The 20,696-nt window shown below is 38.8% G+C and overlaps 1 protein-coding gene across 2 annotated transcripts; it reads right to left on the bottom strand.

Annotated features, from left to right (window-relative positions):
• Positions 1 to 1,717: 1,717 nt before the first annotated feature.
• LOC123769160 (uncharacterized) lies at positions 1,718 to 17,083 on the bottom strand. 2 transcript variants are annotated; one of them, XM_069309902.1, is made up of 8 exons: positions 16,984 to 17,083; positions 11,476 to 11,600; positions 9,773 to 9,954; positions 8,701 to 8,896; positions 5,593 to 6,818; positions 4,543 to 4,762; positions 3,849 to 4,035; positions 1,718 to 2,335 (listed from the first exon to the last, which is right to left on the bottom strand). In XM_069309902.1, the coding sequence occupies exons 2-8, from the start codon at positions 11,554 to 11,556 to the stop codon at positions 1,869 to 1,871; spliced, it is 2,559 nt and encodes an 852-aa protein (XP_069166003.1). In that variant the 5' UTR covers positions 11,557 to 11,600; positions 16,984 to 17,083; the 3' UTR covers positions 1,718 to 1,868. The 2 variants fall into 2 exon arrangements, with proteins under 2 accessions (XP_069166003.1, XP_069166004.1); XM_069309903.1 differs by lacking the exon at positions 16,984 to 17,083 and adding an exon at positions 16,750 to 16,869.
• Positions 17,084 to 20,696: the final 3,613 nt, after the last annotated feature.

Raw genomic sequence — 20,696 nt, 5'->3', positions numbered from 1 at the left:
CCACAGACCCATGGGAAGTCCCCATTTATGTGTTTCAGTGTGCCCTAGAGGGTGTTGAGTCAGCTACCCAGCCCAACAATATAAGTAATTAAGCTAAATTACAAATTAAAGGACATCTGGTATTATGTATATTGCATATTAAAAATGGAGATACAATCTAAATCTAAATTTTTAAACCAATTAAAAGGTAAAACTTTTATCATCAGATAACTGTCCTCAATGGTTTACCTACATCTTACAAAATGAGTAAACCCTTTCAAAATTAATATGATTTTTGAAGCTAAAATATAGGTTTCTCTATTGCTATATAGACTACATAACTGCAAAAATAAATTAATCCATACATAAATTGGTAAAAGACCTAATCGATAAGTCATCATACAAGGTACTAAATTATAAAGTATTGCTATTTTAATAATTCTCCACATTAACTTTTTAACACGGGATAAATGAGCAAGTTTCTCAAGAGCCAATGAGCTCAGCTTGGCACAGTCACTTGCAGGTTTGTCTTAAGTTTATGCTAAGTCTCTCTCAAGCATTGCAACATGTTTTATACATGTGACGTTTCATTGTGTAGCTACCAACATAAGAACTTTTAAAGCGTATATGTTGTGACCAAAATCTTTTGCTGGTAGGAAATTTATTTCAGTGCCACAGCATGAAGGGCCATGACATGCTTGCTTCAGTGCCACAGCATGAAGGGTCATGACATGTTTGCTTCAGTGCCACAGCATGAAGTCATATGACATGCTTGCTTCAGTGCCACAGCATGAAAGATCATGGCATGTTTGCTTCAGTGCCACAGCATGAACGGTCATGACATGCTTTCTAAAAAAAAAATGTGTATATGTATATATATATATATATATATATATATATATATATATATATATATATATATATATATATATATATATATAATATATATATATATATATATATATATATATATATATATATATATATATATATATATATATATATATATATACACAAGAAATTAGAACAAACTTAATAGTTATAAAATCCTGAAACCAGCATGTATGTTGCAATCACTTGTATGAGACTCCACTGACCTAGATTGTTGATGGGCTGGGCATTTGGAAATCTAAACCATAAATTGTGCTTCTACCCATCCGTAATCCTAAACAGTAATACATATGTTAATAAATATATATGTATATATTATGTATATATATATGTGTGTACTCACCTAGTTCAAGGTGTGTATGAGAGAGAGAGAGAATTGAGAGAGAGAAATGAGAGCAATTTGTGTGTTTAGTGTACATATAATGTATTATTTAGTGAGCATGTTGATGCAAACATATATACATACATATATATATGTATGAGGTTACACAACTTATATGCCACACAGATATAGATCTTGGGCTACAAAGTGACAGCAATAAACAGCTGTTCATTGCCTATCAGCATAACCTAACCATAAAAAGGACATAAGAGCAACTTTAAGCATTACAAGTCATAATGTATCATTCGTACATAGTGAGTCACTGGTATTTTGAAGTTTTTCATTGTGTGGTGTTTTGATCACTCAAATGATCAACTAAACTAACTCCACTGACCCTACAAATATTTTCTATCTTACTCTTCACTAAAAACCTTCTTCTTTACATATTTTACTATTATACAATATTATGTCAGGCAATCTAATAACAGTTTGATTAAAAAAAAAGCATGAATTTGATTTAAGTACCTGTTACTAGTTTTTTACCGTTATTATAGATTGTACTATCAAATTGCATTTCATACAATTTGAAGGTGTAGCAACTGAATGGAAATCATTTTATCAAATAAATATTCCATTAGTAAGTTTATACAGAATCCTCACCTCCTTTTAAGCTGTTTTACTGATCGGTCAGAGAAATTGGTGAAGAGGTAGTAGATTTGACAGACTTTACCATAGTTGAGGTTAATGTTGTTGAAGCACTAGATGATGACCCCTCGTCTTTCAGAGCAGCAGTCGTAGTTTCAAGCATGGTGCTTGTCGTACCGGTTACACTATTACTTCCAACAGTAGTAGAGATGGTGGCAGCAGCAGCACTCACACATCTATTCACAGAGGGCACAAAAGGAACAGAGGAGGAGGAGGAAGTAACTGGAGAGAGCTGAGGTGGCTCAGGGCTGCAGTCAGATGATGATGATGTTGGAGAATGTGACTCAGGAAGTAGATGTGGTGGGAGTGATGAGGCAGTGGCCAGGCTGGGCTCCATGCTGTGGTGTGTAGTGAGTGTTAGGGCACAGAACATGGCTGTCCGTGCTCCTCGACTTGCACTTGCTAGTCCTCCCATTGCTGATGCCAAAGCCATTAGATCTGAGAATAAATACAAATACATGATAAAAATAAGAAGGACAAAAGGACTATAAGGAAAACTAAAAACAGTAATTTTTAAGACGGTTGTACAATGTGCTCATCTTATCAATGGCACACTAACAAGATGCCTAAAAGAAATTTTAGAACAATACATCACAAGACACAGCACTTGAAAGGCTATTAAAAGCCTTACTTGTATAACTTATAACTTCTTCCACGCCAAATCATCACAGCTCCCAACCTGACCGAAAACTAGATAGTTTTCTTCAACAAGTGCCGGACTAACCAGCCTGTGGTGGGTAAGTGGGCCTGAGAGCTGCTCCAAGCAACAGCCTGTTGGACCAAGCTCTCACAAGTCAAGCTAGAACTCCCAGAACCCCATCAAGCAGGACCATCTCAGATTTACATGAAATTTGGCAGAATGTTACAGTACATGAAGTAATAAACATATGCAAAAAATCATATCAATCATTTCATGCTTTCATACCAGGAATGAATAAAGAATGAATTAATAATAAAGAGGCTTTCTACAGAAACAACAAGAAGTGCAGCAAACAAATATCCCATATAAAACATTGTCTTTTGAAAAAATAAAAGATTTTGTGACTTGCATCTATACTGATGCCTGGTGGTTAGGTTGTGTCATGAATGTGAATGCAACATCAAAGGAGGTTTGAAACTGTATTCTGCAGTTATTACACTATATACACACGTTATATTTCACTATCAACAATTTATATGCACCATAACAAACTAGTAAGCAGTTCTGGTGGGTATGGTGATGAAATCAAAACACAGTATCGAGCCAAATGATACGAGCAGACAACACCACCAGTCATGATGCAAGACAATGCCTTCGATATTCTACACATCTCACTATGACCAGCTACAAAACTGCTGTTATTACCACATTCCTATCACAAAAGTCCAGAATATGAATCCATTTCCACAAGGTTATATTGTGAAGGAACATGAGGTTGTTTCATGATGCATGGATGCAGGAAACAATGGCTGGGTGATGTGTGTCTACCTCATGCTATGAGTATCATAAATAACATTGTGTTCACTAATATCTAAATATTGAACAAAGTCTTTATCAGAGTTAGGATCACCTATGATACTATCAACACAAATAATTACAGTTACCTATTTTATTCATCATTACTAAGTGATACTGTGGCCCTAGCTGCATAGTGGTGAGGTGAGCAGCCTCTGCGTGCACCAGCTTTGGTCACTTTCTCAGTACTGAGGAAAGAGCCAGTACTGTCCTGGCTCTCACAGCCAGGACAGATGCTGACAATTTTTTTTTTTCAACATGGTATCTGTTTACTAGTCCTCAGGCACAGGATGTGAGCCCAGTGTAATCGTGGGAGTTCTGAATCTCGCCCTATACCTTAAAATGCAATATGGAGCTCTGTGCACCACCAATAGGGCACCTTAAAGCACTCTGCACAGTGCAGTGATTAATATGAATTATGCTACTGTAAGCTTTGCTAAAAAGCCTCATGATTACCTTGTTCACTGGTGTGATGAGTGTTAGGAAGTGGATTATGACGCTGAGTAATTGCATTCACTACTTCATCTCTCCGTTTCTCTTGGACACTGGTAACTGCTTCAAGCCAAACAGCAACAGAACGATGTATCCCAGGTTGAAGGGAAGACCCCCGCAACCGCTCCATTTTCCCAACTAGCGTCACTACCTGCAATATACAAGGTTTTAAGTCTATATCAAAAGCACTTTTCTGAGTTATCACATTTGGCTACTTACTCCCTTGGGTAAAATCCTGTGGATGTCACTCAAAGGAGGAAGTGTGGATGAGTGATATTTGTGGGTCAGTGAGTTGAACAGTTGAGGGTAGGAGGCTAGTGTATGTAGGTCAAGTAGGAGGGGGTTGATGGTATGTATGGATTGCTAATGAATATGAACGTGTGGTATGGAAGTGTCAGTAGACAGACTATATAAGGTAAACAGGTTGTGGATGAATTTGTGTGGGACAATTGGGTACTGTTCTTTCACTGTTCACATTTCATAAAGCAGTAATTGGGGACCTTAAGACAAATGACAGATCATGTCCTAGAGAAACAACTGCAGTAAATTAAGGCTTTAAAATGAGCTGTGGAACGGGGAATATGACAACCATGTATTATTAAAATAAAACTGATCATAGTCATAAAAAAATGAATTTAACTATTTGAATTACACATACTCTTGCATGTTCGCGAAGGTGGTCAATGATGAGTCGATCAACACGAGAAGGAGATGGTGGGAGACGAGGGAGTGGCACCGTGTTAGCAGACGAAACTCGCTTCCCTGGGAAACATCGCGCAAGCTCTGCTTCAGTCTTTTTACGTTCCCGTTCTAATTGGCGAAATTGGTCATAGCACTCTTCTAAACGTGAATGTAGTTCACCACTTCCTCCAGTTCGCCTGAAAAGATTTAGTTAATTATTGTAATTTTTTGTAAACATACATTTTCATGCATGTATATCAGCACACACGACACTGGCAGCTGTCAAGTACAGCAGTGCTTAGTCTAAATTTTATATAATAATCGTCATACTGAAGTGCAAAGAATATAATTGTGGCCCATTTCATTCACCTTATAGACGTATGGTAATTGAGAAAAGTCATTTGACAATTTGCTTTGGGAGTTTGTAAATAAATTTGATTCTGTTGCCAACAGAATCAGAATTTGAGGGAGCCGGTCAGCCGAGCGGACAGCACGCTGGACTTGTGATCCTGTGGTCCTGGGTTCGATCCCAGGCGCCGGCGAGAAACAATGGGCAGAGTTTCTTTCACCCTATGCCCCTGTTACCTAGCAGTAAAATAGGTACCTGGGTGTTAGTCAGCTGTCACGGGCTGCTTCCTGGGGGTGGAGGCCTGGTCGAGGACCGGGCCGCGGGGACACTAAAAAGCCCCGAAATCATCTCAAGATAACCTCAAGATAACAGATGACAGCACTTATTGGGGGAGTCCTGGTGACTGTTTTGAAGGCTATTTATGGACCTTCATTGAACATTACAAAATTTTGGCACCTATCATTAACTCATGTGGTCACCTATCACATTTTTGGTCCCATTTGCCTTTAACAGCAAAAGGGTTAAGTAGTCCATCATAATAAACAATTAAACTTGCAAAAACAAAATATAATTATTATATTTTAAATATAGTAGAAAACAATTATTGACAAAGTCAAGATATTTGTACACCCAAAAGTAATTGTCATTCATTAATGTCATACTAATGTATTGCCTTACCTGAATGGTCTAAATCCCAGCAATGGTGGTGGTATGGAGAGAAGTGGGTGAGGTGGAAGGTCAGTAAATGGAGGAAGTAGATCTGTGTTTGGTGGAAGTAATGGAGGTGGAGGTCCATGAGGAGGAAATATCTCTGCCATTGGAGGAAGTAACTCCCAAGGGGGAACACCATCAGTTGGCGGGAATGTTGGTGGGGGAACTAAAAATGGCCCCTTAGGTGGTGGTCCTACAGGTCCACAATGTCCTGAACCATCTTTTGAAGGTCCTGTGAGTTGTTCTGACACTCTTGACACTGGAGGGGAGATCTGACTACCTGACTGTGATGTCACACACACAGGAACACCTCGTTCATCTTCTGGTCGAGGTTTTCTCATCATACTGGGAGATATTTCTCCATTTGTTGAAATGGATTGTTGGGAATTTAGAAACTTTGGTGATGAATGAGGTCGGTTTGAAAGGACATGTCCATTTAGGCTACCCGAGTTTGCTTGGTTAGCTGCCGAGGCAGAGAGATTTGGTGCACATAGTGCTGCAAGAGCTCCCAGGTGATGACTGCTTAGTGTGTTAATGTTGGGTTGTGATGATCCATCATGAATACCCATCCCTCCTAAAAGATTAGCCATTTGTTGTCCTTTATCATTAAGACTGCTTGGTTGATGTTGGGACTGAACAGGAGGTCCAGCTCCAGATAAGGATGATGGTTGGCCACGCATTACATCCACACCAAGATTAGCCTTAACACCAAGAGAGGATATGGAAAATGGATCATTTGAGGTGGGAGTAGATGATGGAGGCAGGAGATCATGTGGAAGGTCACGTGTAGGGGGCAAAAGTTGACTCAATCCTAGTGTTGTTGTATCCCCTAGATCAGTGGCCCCAAGTAAGAGAGGATCAAGGTCACCTAAAGGTGGAAGAAGGGACAGCCCTGGAGAGTTGCCACCATTTAGCTGGTTAAGGCGCTGTAAGTTATCCATGAAATTCTTCTGTGCATTCAATTCACTTGCAAACTGGTCAAAGTCATGGGTAACATTTCTACTTGTAGGAAGGCCAAGAGAATCTGCTGGTATTTTTCGAACATCACAGATGGAGGCTTGGCTACTACAGGACATCCCTGGTGGTGACCCTGTCCCACCTACCCCAAGAAACGAGCCATAGCCTGAATCTCGGGAGCTTCCACTTAATTCCCTCTCCCGAAAGTACTCTCCATAATTTCCCTGCAATCCAGTCTGGAAAAAAAATGTAATTATGAATAATTAGTTCAAAAATTTCAAATAAATTCTTTCTAAACTTAATTTGTATATTTACCTTATCTTAAAGGAATAATGTACGCATTCATTTCAGTTCTTTAAATTGAACGGCTAAGATATTTTTTTAATAATATTTACACATTACAGACAAATACGACCTGTTGTTGGAGACCAAGTAGGAACTTTCAACTTAGCTATCAATGAATTTTTTCAAAGGAACTTTAATGAAATGCCTATTGCTGGCCAGCACCTAAGTATCTCCCAGAAGATTACTGCATTATCACATCAGGGCCACCCAAAAACATCAGACTCCTCAAAATTTCTTGGCCCACTGGGAGCATGTACAAATATCTTGTCTCTTCAAAATGGTTGCAGAGCATGTGATTAAGATTAGATTAACCCACAACCAAAGTGAACTGCCTAGAATAGCAAAAAGTGTGTTTAAGAAAAGATTGGGAAAGTCAAACAACACAAATGATAGTTGAAACAATCACACTACACCGACCCACAACTCTTGACCACCATCAGGTGACAGCCCAGGTCACCCAGGATCCCAGCCAGCCACTCCTTCACTCCAGGATCCCACTGGTGGTGAGCCACCAGATTCACCCCCAACCACAAAACTAAAGAGGAACACTGGGTGACAATTGAAGCTATTGAGGTGCTACCCAGAAAGAGGCATTTCATTATACATGACACCATTTCTGGGCTGGCCATTTTAGTAGCTTTTCAGAGATTATTCTAAACAGCGTCAATGGGAAGACAGACATTATTTTAATATGTATAGGATTACATAAATTAGGAAGTGAGAACAAAGAAAAGATGTTTGGTACCTTACTCATAAAGGATCATGTGACATCTCCAAGACCAAGTGAAAGAGAGACAAGTGTCAGCAACAGAACACCCACCCCAGCCCCACACACAAGCCATGGAACATCCAGGTGGGAACATGTCAAAAGCTTCAAGCAGTAATATTAACACTAGACAAACTCAAGAATGCCACTAAGGAAGCAGAAGTATTGAAATTAGAGACGTGGCTGGCTGAATTTCAACTACCATTTGGATGACCTGAGACAGCTGAACTTTAAAGCATCTTACTACAGCTCAGGGAAAATGAAACAAGGCGCTCTCCTGAGAGGCACAAGAATAGAACAATAAGAACATAGCACCTCAACCAAAGAACAGATGGGAGGACAAAGAGCAAAAACAATAATTGTTTAGTACTACAGGCATATACATATAAGTACTACAGGTATATACATATATTACAGTAGAAATATTACTTATTTTCAAACAAAAACAACCGTTTGTAAATTATTTGTCTAAATATACAGAAAGATGTGTTCTATTATTTGCTACAACATGCACAAAAAAAAATCTTGAAAACCAGATTTTATATGAAGCCAAAAGAGGTCTAAAATTATATAATGTAGTATTGATTAGGTAAATGCAACTGCATTTTCGAAAATATAACAAATTGATTTACAGTTTGTCATATTTTAACATTTATGTTTGTGGGTTACCCATTATAGTTACACAGTATTCGTATAAAAGAAAATGTAAACGTTTTAGTAGCTCACTTGAGCTGCAAAGCTATTTACTGGTAAGATTAGACAACATTTTATAATCAAATTGCTGCAAGTTGCCTGACATGTTATAAAAGAAATTATAATACTGTACTACAATCCCTGCAGATCAATGGTTAGCCACAAAACTAATTTCTAAATAGATCTCTTGGGGCTAAACAATTAATATACATTCATAAGCATGAAGAGACTGGCAATGTGGAATATATACACATTTGCTAACTTATTAGTTTTTGCCTCTTTTGAGCCATCCTGTTTACTCTACAGTATCTCACCTCATCCTCATGTCCTGTTGTGTCAAACAAATAGTGGATGAAGTCAGCCTGAGTCTGGGGATGAGCAGGAGGGGGATAGAAATCATCCGAGTGACTTCCTCTACCCAAACCCCCGGTGCCCCACAACATCCCGTCACTTCCGACCTCCCGGCCCATACTCCTTGAGCTGCCAATGCTGTTTGTACTGCCACAGCTCCTGTTAAAAAATAAAACACAAATATTATATCACTGACATTTCAGAATAATTTAAAAAATTAGCATTATGCCATTATCATTAAGTAACCTTGAATTAATTCATTTATTGGGCTAACAAAATATATGTACCCTGTATTTGCTTGGCATATGGCCGATGAATTATAGAAATATGTAAGGCAAAGAACAAATTCAATGACCTTTCGTGGGAGTAAACAAACTAAAATTTTATCTTTTAAAAAGTCTTCCAGGTACCTCATACCTGCACTCTAAGCCTCTAGCTGGTCCACTAGTGTTACTTATGTCTGTCTTACTTGTGGAGTGGATGAGTGTTTATGACTCTTATGTTAGTATAAATGAAATGGCATCTCCATTTGTACATACAGTCTTTTGGTATTAAAAGACCACTGGATAATTAAGACAACTTTACCAGGTATTCAAATATCAATATACACAAATTTGTTTTCCTTCAGCTTATCCAGACAAACAAGAACCATTTTGGATAATTGGGTTTCTACTGAACATTCAAATGACCACAATTTAAAATCCATTTTTGTTTTACAGTAACTTAAAGAACCTAAAAGTTCTTAGTAAGGTATAGTATTGTATTTCTATAAATGCTTAATCTAATTTCCTTTGAAAGAAATTACTCCAATTTTTCTATTAAACATCCACAGGTCTCTCTATTATGTTCCTTACATTTACTGAATAATATTTTAACTTTGAAAATACTCTGCATAGTTTTTCTTCTGATGATTCATCAAGTTCCCACTTCATGCAATGCAAGTTTCTATTGTCATCTTTATATGCAATTTCTAAGCCCAACATGTCATTCCAATCCCTAATTCCTTATTATGTCCACTATAAGAAGGATACTTACTTGTCTGGTTTATCCTGAAGATGTGCAAGACCTAACTGATCAGTTTCATCAAGGACACTGGAAATGAGGGCGTCCACTATTCGGCTCCCTCCTAATCCCCCACTTCCACTTCCTCCACCTCCATCTCCCCCTCCTCCAACTCCACTGCTCTTCTCTAAACTTCCTGTTCTTACACGACAGCTCTGTGGGAAGAAATCTCTTAAAATCTCATCCAAATTGCAAATATACAAGGTTTAACATACTGTATATACTACTAAACTTAGTATGCAAGCTTACTTTATTTATATACAACATCAGGATTTGATGTTGCTATAAGCAAAGTACTGTGGGGTAATAATATGTCTTTTAGTGTTGATGAACAAATTCCTTTCTCAGCAGATGCACCTTTCGACAAAGTCTTGCTCGTCACAAAAACGTGATAGGATCATGCAGTGGCTAGACCTGGCAGACAAATTACTACCTGGTATAGCAGGGATCTGTTCAACCATCCATGACAGATAAGTTTTCCTCAGTCTGGAATAAGTGACATAGTGGACAGGATGTACAATATTTTATCTGGAAATGGTAGCAAGCCCACTGTCCATTTCTTAGTTGAAGGGAATGATGTTGGCAAAAGTCAAAGTGAGGAATTAATACTGTAATATCAAATTAGCACTAGATATGAATAAGAAAGGGGTTCCTGTTTAATGTGGGGTTTCTGCCAATTGGCTGTCAAGGACAATTGGGGTAAATTGCTAACTTTGAAAGGCATTGTTTTGATAGTTCAATACCATTTAACAATGAGGACCCTGTTACTGGCAGGAACTATGCACATGAGGGATAAAAAAAACCTATCTAGGAATGGAGTGGCAACCTTAGTGGACTCAATTACCAGGACTTTTACATACTTGAGATCAGAGTCTGGGTATGATTGTGAATAATAAGAAGGTAGCAAAGGACATTACTGGGACATGACATGAAAATGGAAAAGCTGTGAATACGGGTTGCAATAATGGTATAAACTGCTCAGCAACAGCAGATTGACCCTATACTAATTCTCTTGGGGTCTATTTCTGTACGAGCATGAGGAATACGATGGATGATCTTAGAGCACTTATGTGTATAGAGAAGACTGACCTAATAACACCGAGATACTATTAGACCATAAGTATTCTGGCCATCTCAAGGTCTTACTCAGTGATGCCTAAATTTTATGTACTGTACTGTTCTCTCTCCAATTTTTTGTTTTCAATTACTGGGTTGTAATTAAGGTTTATATCAAAATGTTCACAAATGAATATTGTATATAATCATGAAGATGCAGAACAATATATGTTTTCATAATAGATTATGCATGACAGTGCTGAATATAGATGTTTTTATTATTCCTCATATTTTTCAAAATAAATAAACAAAAAAAAATAATGAAATGTGCACAAATAATCAGTCTATATTGTTGAAAAACATAACTTTCATAATTTTCCAACAGGTAATTTGCAAACCATAGTGAAAATCCTGTACTCACAAGCAAAGCAATTATCATAAGTTGTTGTGGGCCAAGGTGATCTCTGCATGGGTCCTTGATACTTTGGTTGATTTCTGGGTAAGCTATGACCACAATGTACTTAAAACAAAAATTCAAGAATTTCAAGATGGATAAAGCAGTTTAGCATCACTGGAATGCTAAAGGGTTATGTACAAGTCTTATAAAAACTCATCCTAACTTGTTTGTTGAGTAGAGAGGAGCCAATGTCGTATGAAGCCCATGGAGAGAATAAGCTCACTGGCTCTTGGTCCATCAGCATGGCGAGTGTGTGTGTGCTAGTCCTTGCGGCATCCTGTGTTCACTCTGAAGGAAAAAAAAATGCATAACTACATTTAATAAAATCAGCATTTTACATTATATACAACTGCAAGTCTTTAGACATTTTTTTGTTATTATTTTTTTTTGTTCAAATTTTTAAGGTTGTGAGGGTGTATTGTAAATATACTGAATTAACCTTAGACAGGCTTTAGCATTAATGCCTACACTCAAACAAGCTCATCCAGCATGATGTTATGAAAATACAGTGTAACCTTTTAAAACCCAGACCAAACCCAAATATAGAAATCCTAAATACGGTATAGAACAAATTTTGCTAGCAGGCCAGGGATCCATAATCCACATTAGTTCCAAATTCACAAAAATAATTGCCAAAAATGTGAATCAATTTGGTGCTATATAGTAATATGCATCCAACCATATTTTGAATACAATATTTGTATTATTCTTGTGCCTTACTGGCTGTAATAGTCAACATTATTAAAGCACAAGAATTGGCTGCAATAAAACACTGTTTTTCTGGATGGCCTCAATAGCTCTCCAGTTCAATGGCTTTGGTGTCACAGAAACATCGACAAAGCTACCACACCTCTTAACTTGTTAACTTGCAAAGACCTACTGAACACCTGGGCTAAATTTGGTGTGCTCACTGCTCAAAGAAACAAAAGGAGATTTGATATCAACCTTATAGCTGTGTAAAACTGCCCAGAAAGTGCAATAAAAGCTAAACAAACTATATTGCTTAATGAAATTGAGAAAAGATGGAAACATGTTAAGTGGCAGTTTGCCAATGTCAACAAACCATGTGTTGTTATAATAACACAATTATCCAAGCACATGGGGGGGGGCCTCGTAGCCTGGTGGATAGCGCGCAGGACTCGTAATTCTGTGGCGCGGGTTCGATTCCTGCACGAGGCAGAAGCAAATGGGCAAAGTTTCTTTCACCCTGAATGCCCCTGTTACCTAGCAGTAAATAGGTACCTGGGAGTTAGTCAGCTGTCACGGGCTGCTTCTTGGGGGGTGTGTGTGTGTGTGTGTGTGTAAACAGTTGATTGACAGTTGAGAGGCGGGCCGAAAGAGCAAAGCTCAACCCCCACAAACACAACTAGGTGAATACATCACCACAAGGTGGTGGAGGCCAAAACCATCAGTAATTTCAAAGCGTTATGTGACAAAGTGCTGTGAAGACGGGACACCACGAGCGTAGCTTTCATCCTGTAACTACACTTAGGTAATTACATCAGTCTTGTGTGCACACTTCAAATGGGGGCTCAGAAGTGGAAGCAGTCTTTGGGCTAGAAGATAAACAGTAATAAAAGTCTAAACAGGGAGGGCTGAACCATGGCGTGAAAAAGCCAAAAACCCAGAACTTGGAAAAAGATGGACTCAGACATTGGAAAGGCATCCACGCACCACACAGGTTTAGCAAGACGAGGAACATCCAGGAGGTAACGAGCACAGTAAATAAACTATTATAACACTTTGGCTTTGTGATGACATTCTCAGTCATTAAAACTATACACGTGCTAGTTTGGGACATGACGTTAACGCCGTCAACAATTAAAATATTTGTAAAAATTCCATTTATTGTCCGAATATTATTGGATTTGTTTTAAAATGAGCGCCAACGTCTTCCCATTCTCTGTATACCCCACGTGACATCATTACATCGCTGCATGGGTGGCAACCCACTTGGGAGGCTCATTGTTTTCATGACCACCCTCGTGACTGCCTCAGCCTACCCTCATAGTCAAAACGTGTGCCTGTTCTGGTCGTTTTACCTCAGGAATATTTTGTTACTGCCTTTATAAACACAAAGCAAAACAAAAATGAATGATATAGTGTAACAAATAATGTTGGGAATGAATAACGACTATAAACAATCACGAAAATCTAGTTTTTTCACATGACAAAGTACTTTATCTTATGGTATTGGTAATGTTCTTCTATTTGACCTCATATGCATATTTCCCTTTAGAGCATTCTATTGTGAACAATTTGATACCAAAATGAACAACGTAGCACAAAAATGGAGGTGAAAAAACTGTAAAAAGTATAAACATTGGAATGTGGTTGTGCGCTCACGGGCAACGAGCGGCCTACCTTACGGTGCTCAGAGGGTGGCCCACTAGGCCACGCAAAGTGTTAATGTAATGCAACAGAATTACATTAAAATAATGCATTGAAAATATATAAAAATATCAAGTATTATACATGTGACAATCAATTGATAGAAACAAAAATGTGATAAAAAGTGGAAAAAACTCTGTATAGAGGGGTGATAAGTGTATTCTTTGCTAAAATATGGACTTTTTCATGTGGCAGCTTACATGTCCCAAGGGCACACGTCCCAACCCTGTGAAGTTGCCGACCTGTGTGTTTCTTCCCTCATGTGATATAACTAAGTGGTAGTTTATAACTGAAAGTGTTTCTTTCCCAGCTATCAACATAGAAGTGTTAAGAGGACGCAAGTTCTCTTATCAGTTGTAGATAAGCTTAGAATTTTTTAACTTTGTGATAATAACCAAGCCAATGTGAGTGATGCAAGAGAATATGGCATAGGCACATGCACTTAGTGTGAGTGATAAGATAAATAAATGCAATAAAAGCACTTGTATAGTAGTTTTAGGGTTAAGTTAGGTTAATACATAGAATTTAAGTCCTTCAGATATCACAACAGCTATTAACTCCACCTGCCAGAAACACTTTGCGTAATAGTGGCTTTAGGCATTGTATGTACTGTACTAGCTCTATCTATAAATCCATCAACTTTTTGTATCTTACCTTGTATGTATGTACTTTACCTGAATATATATTTGTGTTTGTTGTATTTGTATTATTTGTACTGTATTTGTATTTGTAAGACATAGTAAACTGAAATTTGTTATTGTCATTCTAATTTTGTATTTATATGAAGATCCTTCCTTAACAATATAAATGTTAAGTGTATGGGGAAATATGAATAAAGTTGGTTGTAGCACAAAAAACTTTGAATTACATGGGTCGTAAAAAATTCAGCTAATTGGAATCTATGAGAATCAGATTGGATTCAGATCAACAGAGAACACACTATGGGTTCTGTTCATCTTCATAGTCTTGGCATAAAAATCCAAAGAATATGTATTCATCAATCACAATATTTACCATTTTTTTGGCATCCTGACCGAGTCAATGTTCTTTCATATCAACATCTCGCACCTTCACCACTGGTTTATAACTAGAGTACCGATTTTTTTGTTTATAGCTAGAGTACCGATTTTTTTGTTTATAGCTAGAGTACCGATTTTTTTGTTTATAGCTAGAGTACCGAGTTCCAGATCTAAATTACTGTGACTACCTGACATGTAGTTTCACTCACAAATATTTCATCCTGTATAGGATGAAATATTTGGATTAAATAGGATGAAATTTTATAGGATGAAATTCTATACAGGAAATAGAATACATATGAAATTCTATATATATTCTATATATTCTATACATTTTCTCCAAAATAGTTGGAGAAAATGTGTAATAAAATTACGGTATATTTAAAAATAGTATTTATTTTACTTGTGTATGAATGTATGGGTATTACATTACCAATATGTAGGTGTATAATATTTTTTAAATATGCTTATAGTCTGAAAATACTAAATTAAAAAAAATCCATCAGCAGCTAATAAGTCAGTTTTTTATATTGATTACAAATGCAACAGTTGCAAAACAAATTTTGTTTTCACAGTTAAAGGTTCTGGCCCACCAATAACATCCCAGACTTTCATATGATGTCATCAACGGCCAGTCACAGCTTGTGATATGCCAATGTTGCCATACAGTCAAGACATTACAGTCAAGAATAAAAAAACATGAGAAGCCAAAATCATCAGAAACTTAAAAACATAATTATGACATCAGGATACCCCCCAAGCATAATTCTCATCTTATAACTACACTTGGGTAATTACACAATTCTACACCCACAAATGCCAGATTATAGTGTAAATATATATATCATTAAAGTTTTAAGATTAGTAAATTCCATCACATGTGGATACTTATGACTTTTTTAAAACACAGGTGATATAACCAACAACACAATTATTTGACATTGATGATTTTAGGACTTGTTATTGTGCAGTCTGGAATGTAATGGTTATCTTGAGTACAATTCATCATATCATATTGTTAACAAAGAGACATGACATGACTAAGTTGGCTACAGGTGACCTGATGCTCTATCATGTAAATGAATTTTTCAACATTTTTAACATATTTATATCATTGTAACTTTGTGGTAAATGGGTAAAATGCCTATTTGTCTAGATACAGATGTCAGGGTGTTCAGACACTTGGTGTGCAACAAACCTTTGCACTCTCGCAATTTCATTAAAAATCTCCATGGGGTATTATATGAACAGGATCCATTCTAGTATCATTTTATTGGACACTTTTTTCAATTCACTTCATAAATTCTCCAGTAAACCTAATACAATTCACCATGGGATGCATGACATTAGTGCATCATGGACATGGGGGATGAAGTTGTGTAGTGGGTGGGTGTGACAGGTAACTAATAACTATAGACTACACTGTATTTCCAAAAAAATACAGTTCCTAACAGTTGTATTAGTGAGGCAGGCTGCATCATGCAAGAAAAGTGGTGTATTTTAGTCAAATCATATACAGGCATTTGGACAAGAACTTATTTTCTAATTGTTAAAACAATACACACACATCATTGGGTTGGGTTGGGCAGGGATGGGTCAATTTTAATTGGTAAACTGTCTTGGGTACTTCTGTACCCAGCATAGGGCAGGCATTAGGCTGGAAATATGGAAAAGGTGTGATGGAGTATATGTGAGGGTAGATGTGTGGGTTTGTCGTGATCTGGGAGGTTGGGGATGACAAGCAAGATGTGATGGACTTACAACATGACAAGGTGGATGTGAGAGCTGTGTGAGCGTAAGAGTGAGAGGGTGAGGTGAAGGTGTGGGTGGGTCATGTGGGCTAGGCACAGGGATAGTTGTGAGAGTATTGTGAGTATGGAGGGAGGTAAGGCTGGTCTGGATGTCACTTCCCGCCCCTCACACATTGACTACCTCATCCATGTTAACACCCACAATACTGCCACCAAATTACACCAGGGGACCACCTACCAGCAAATAATGTTCCCAAGTGTTGGGACTACACTTACTGTTTAGACAAGTGTGTTTTCTGTGTCGTACACCCAAGTGTTTTGTGACAGAAAACATAAGAAATCCTCAGAGAGCGACCGCAGCTGCCCGTCGACCCACATCACCGGTCTCGAATATTCCTCAAGTTTCCCACCTCACGGGACAAAACCCACATTTTTAACCTTTACACATCATTCTTGAATGCCACGAGCTACTTCCGGTAATATATTAATTGTCAAAGAAGAGTTCCTTACCTGTAATCTTGACGTATTATTTCCCTGATTCACCTAACATCTGTAGATTCACTGACCATCTTTAGTACTGCGCATAGCTGCTGTTCCTTTCTCCACCCTGCTGGTATTATTACGTTAGTTTTACCTCAACCTGCCCCAATATTTATATATAACAATACTCAGCATCTGACAACAAATTTTCGATGCATGGTTTAGCTCATTAGAATTAGAGGGTTTGGTTTAATAAATGATGCATGTTGAAATATGTTTGCATTTTTTTGGGCGTGTGCTTGGTGGCGGGAACACCATATACACAAGTGATGGAGGTGAGAGAGGAGGACCTGCCACTGAGGCAAACTTCTCCCTCATATTTGTTCACTCCCAAATACACACACACTCTGTCACACTGACGCTCTCCATCACATTGATGCTATCCCTCACACCGACACTATCTCTCACCTACATTGTCACTTACACATCACTATTAGTCGCACCTACACACCCCTCTCATACCTGCACACTCCTACACATACACCCTCCCTCTCACCTGCACACACCCACGCTCGCACCTACAGTCTCTTTTACATACTCTCCCTCACACCTACACTCCTTCACACGCCCTCCCTCACACCTACACACTCCTTTAAACCCTCCCTCACACTTACACTCTCCTTCACATGCCCTACCTCACACCTTCGCTTCCCTCCACACGCCCTCCCTCACACCTACACTCCTTCACACGCCCTCCCTCACACCTACACTCCTTCACACGCCCTCCCTCACACCTACACTCCTTCACACGCCCTCCCTCACACCTACACTCCTTCACACGCCCTCCCTCACACCTACACTCCTTCACACGCCCTCCCTCACACCTACACTCCTTCACACGCCCTCCTTCACACCTTCACACGCCCTCCCTCACACCTACACTCTCCTTCACACTCACACCTACACTATCCCTCACATCTGCACTCTCCATCACACACCTACACTATCCCTCACATCTACACTATCTCTCACATCTACACTCACACCTACACTATCCCTCACATCTACGCTCACACCTACACTATCCCTCACATCTACACTCACACCGGCACTGGCTCTCATATCTACACATCTACCTTTTCCCCTCGCAACTACCTTTCTCCTTTCACAATTACACTATACTCACAGTACATCCTCCCTCTCACCTGTAATCATCAAACCAAATATTTAATTTACTCCAGATCTCGCCCTTATACCAGATCTCTCCTTCACACTAGATTTCTCCCTCAAACCGTGTATCTCCATCATACCAGATCTCTCCCTCTCACCAGATCTCTCCCTCTCACCAGATCTCTCCTTCACACTAGATCTCTCCCTCACACCAGATCTCTCCCCCACACCAGATCTCTCCCTCACATCAGATCTCTCCCTCACATCAGATCTCTTCCTCACACCAGATCTCTCCCTCTCACCAGATCTCTCCATCATACTAGATTTCACTCCTTCACCTCTCCTTCACACAAGATCTTGCTCTTACCCCTGATTTCTCCCTCACACTAGATCTCTCACTCACTCCATATTTCTCTCTTGCACCCCTATAGGGCTTTCTTTATACAACCTATGCAAGGCCCTTTCTAGAATATTTTTCAGGCATGGAAGTTCCACATGAAAAACGCAAAAATTAACACTAGAAGAGATTCAAACATATGCAAGAACAGTCACTCCAACACCAAATATCCCCAGTTTGCTAACTGTAGGTAGTAATTAAGTGACTGTAACCTATCCACCGCTGCCCACTGGATGGGGGGCGGTGTGCAGGGCAAACATATCAATTATGACACTAGCTCTATATTTGTCAGTTGCTTAATTTAGAAACTGTACTTGTGGTCGCCCATTAATGATGTAACGACTTATGCTGAATTTTGTAACTAGCCCATCAAGATTGTAACTTGCTTAGCTAAATGAATTGTGGGGGCTCAGTCCCTGAGCCCATTATGTGACTGTAACCCTTTCCACTACTGCCTACAGGATGGATATGGGTGCATAATAAATGATCTTAACTAACTCCTAAATCTCGCTTTCCAGCAGACAACACGACGTTACTAAAACAAGAATAAACAAGGTTACTGCACCATAGCAGCATATTTACCTGACGGCCACCAGCTATCTATATAGTGACCTCAAATTTACCTGGAGCTATCTATAGTGACCTCGACGAGGACATGAAGTCGCTGACTAGTCAAAGGTCCCTTTATATTGTTCCGGAGGATGTTTTCCATCTGTATATTTAACTGAGTCACACCCTTTTCTGATGTTTGCACGAGATCTGGAATGCTGTTACCTTGGATGGGGTCTATCACATGCTGGTTGAGAAAGGAGTCCTGTACCAGGTCAAGTAATAGTTCTCCTTCCATTTGCAGTCAGGTCTTCTTTTATATACAGCATCACACCATTACACCTGCTCCCATTGTTGTCCTTTCTGAATAGTGAACGGTATCCTGGAAAATGGAATTCTCCATCCTTCTCTCCGCCATTTGGGGTTATAAACTCATGGAACCGCTTACCCGCCGAAGCAGTAAATGCTAAACTATTACTGCGGTTCAATATCTAGGTGAAAAAAAAACATCGAGGAAAAATGGGGGGACCTTATACAAGCCACCGGAACCCGTCGAGGCCACTTGGGAGATGGTGGACCTCAGGTAAATTCATGTAAACATCGCGATTTTTTAACCTTAGTGAATGCGCACATGTAATAATAATATTTATTTAAAAGAAGGTACAATGGGTAGGTGAGATTATATAAGATTATTGGGGAAGTGGGTAGCACAAGGTACAGTGTAAGTTTGAAGCACAAGGTAGGAAGCTTTGAGGATGAAATTAGGTACTTTTTGGTGTTACTTTTGAATAAGGCATAGGCTGGACAATTTTTTAATTCATTAGGGAGGGAGTTCCATTGACTGGGTACTTTTATGTGCATGGAGTGTTTGTACAGATTTAGTTTGAATCTGAGGATATCAGATATATTTATTTTTGGTGTGGTGCTCATGGGTTCTATTATACCTATCAAGGAAAAGTTTCAGAAGATTAACGATTAAAAGATTAACATTTAGGAACAAGATTTTGTACATGTAGATAGCACATAAGAATGTGTGGAGTGAGTGTATGTTTAGCATGTAGAGGGACTTAAACAGAGGGGCTGTGTGTTGTCTGAAGACACAGTTTGTTATAGTTCTGATAGCAGATTTTTGCCGAGGCTTGATAGGCTTGAGGTAATTTGCAGTGGGTGAACCCCATGCATAGATACCGTATGTAAGATAGGGATAGATTAGTGCGTAGTATAACAGGAGTAGAGCAGAGTGGGGAACATAATATCTGACATTTTTCGCTATGTGTTGTATGTGGGTGCTGAAGTTCAGTGTCTTGTCTATGTATAGGCACACTATGTATTTTTCCGCACACCTACACGCTAAAAAGCCTAAGTGACGTTAGAATTTTTCAGTGTCTGAGTAGTTAACAGATGGAATGCATTAGGCAGTGATGTGGTGGAGCCAAATTCTATAGTTTCAAATGTAGATATGATAGAGCCCAGTAGGCTCAGGAATCTGTTCACCAGTTGATTGACAGCTGAGAGGCGGGACCAAAGAGCTCAACCCCCGCAAGCACAACTAGGTGAGTACATTGTCCCTTTAGTTTTGTGTCTTTTGTTTCGGGGGAGGGGGGTAAAGAGGATAAGAGGATGGAGA

The sequence above is a fragment of the Procambarus clarkii genome, chromosome 66, assembly GCF_040958095.1.
Source record: "Procambarus clarkii isolate CNS0578487 chromosome 66, FALCON_Pclarkii_2.0, whole genome shotgun sequence".
Lineage (NCBI taxonomy): Eukaryota > Metazoa > Arthropoda > Malacostraca > Decapoda > Cambaridae > Procambarus > Procambarus clarkii.
This window is presented reverse-complemented; position numbering and strand designations above follow the sequence as displayed.

Bases quoted from the DNA above. Each gene is read 5' to 3' on its own strand.
- LOC123769160 (XM_069309902.1), bottom strand. From the start codon at position 11,556: ATGCTGATGGACCAAGAGCCAGTGAGCTTATTCTCTCCATGGGCTTCA. The intron at 8,897-9,772 runs GTAAGTATCCTT...ATTTTTTAACAG, and splicing joins CTTCAGGATAAACCAGACAA to GAGCTGTGGCAGTACAAACA. The intron at 4,763-5,592 runs GTAAGGCAATAC...AAATCTTTTCAG, and splicing joins CTGGGATTTAGACCATTCAG to GCGAACTGGAGGAAGTGGTG.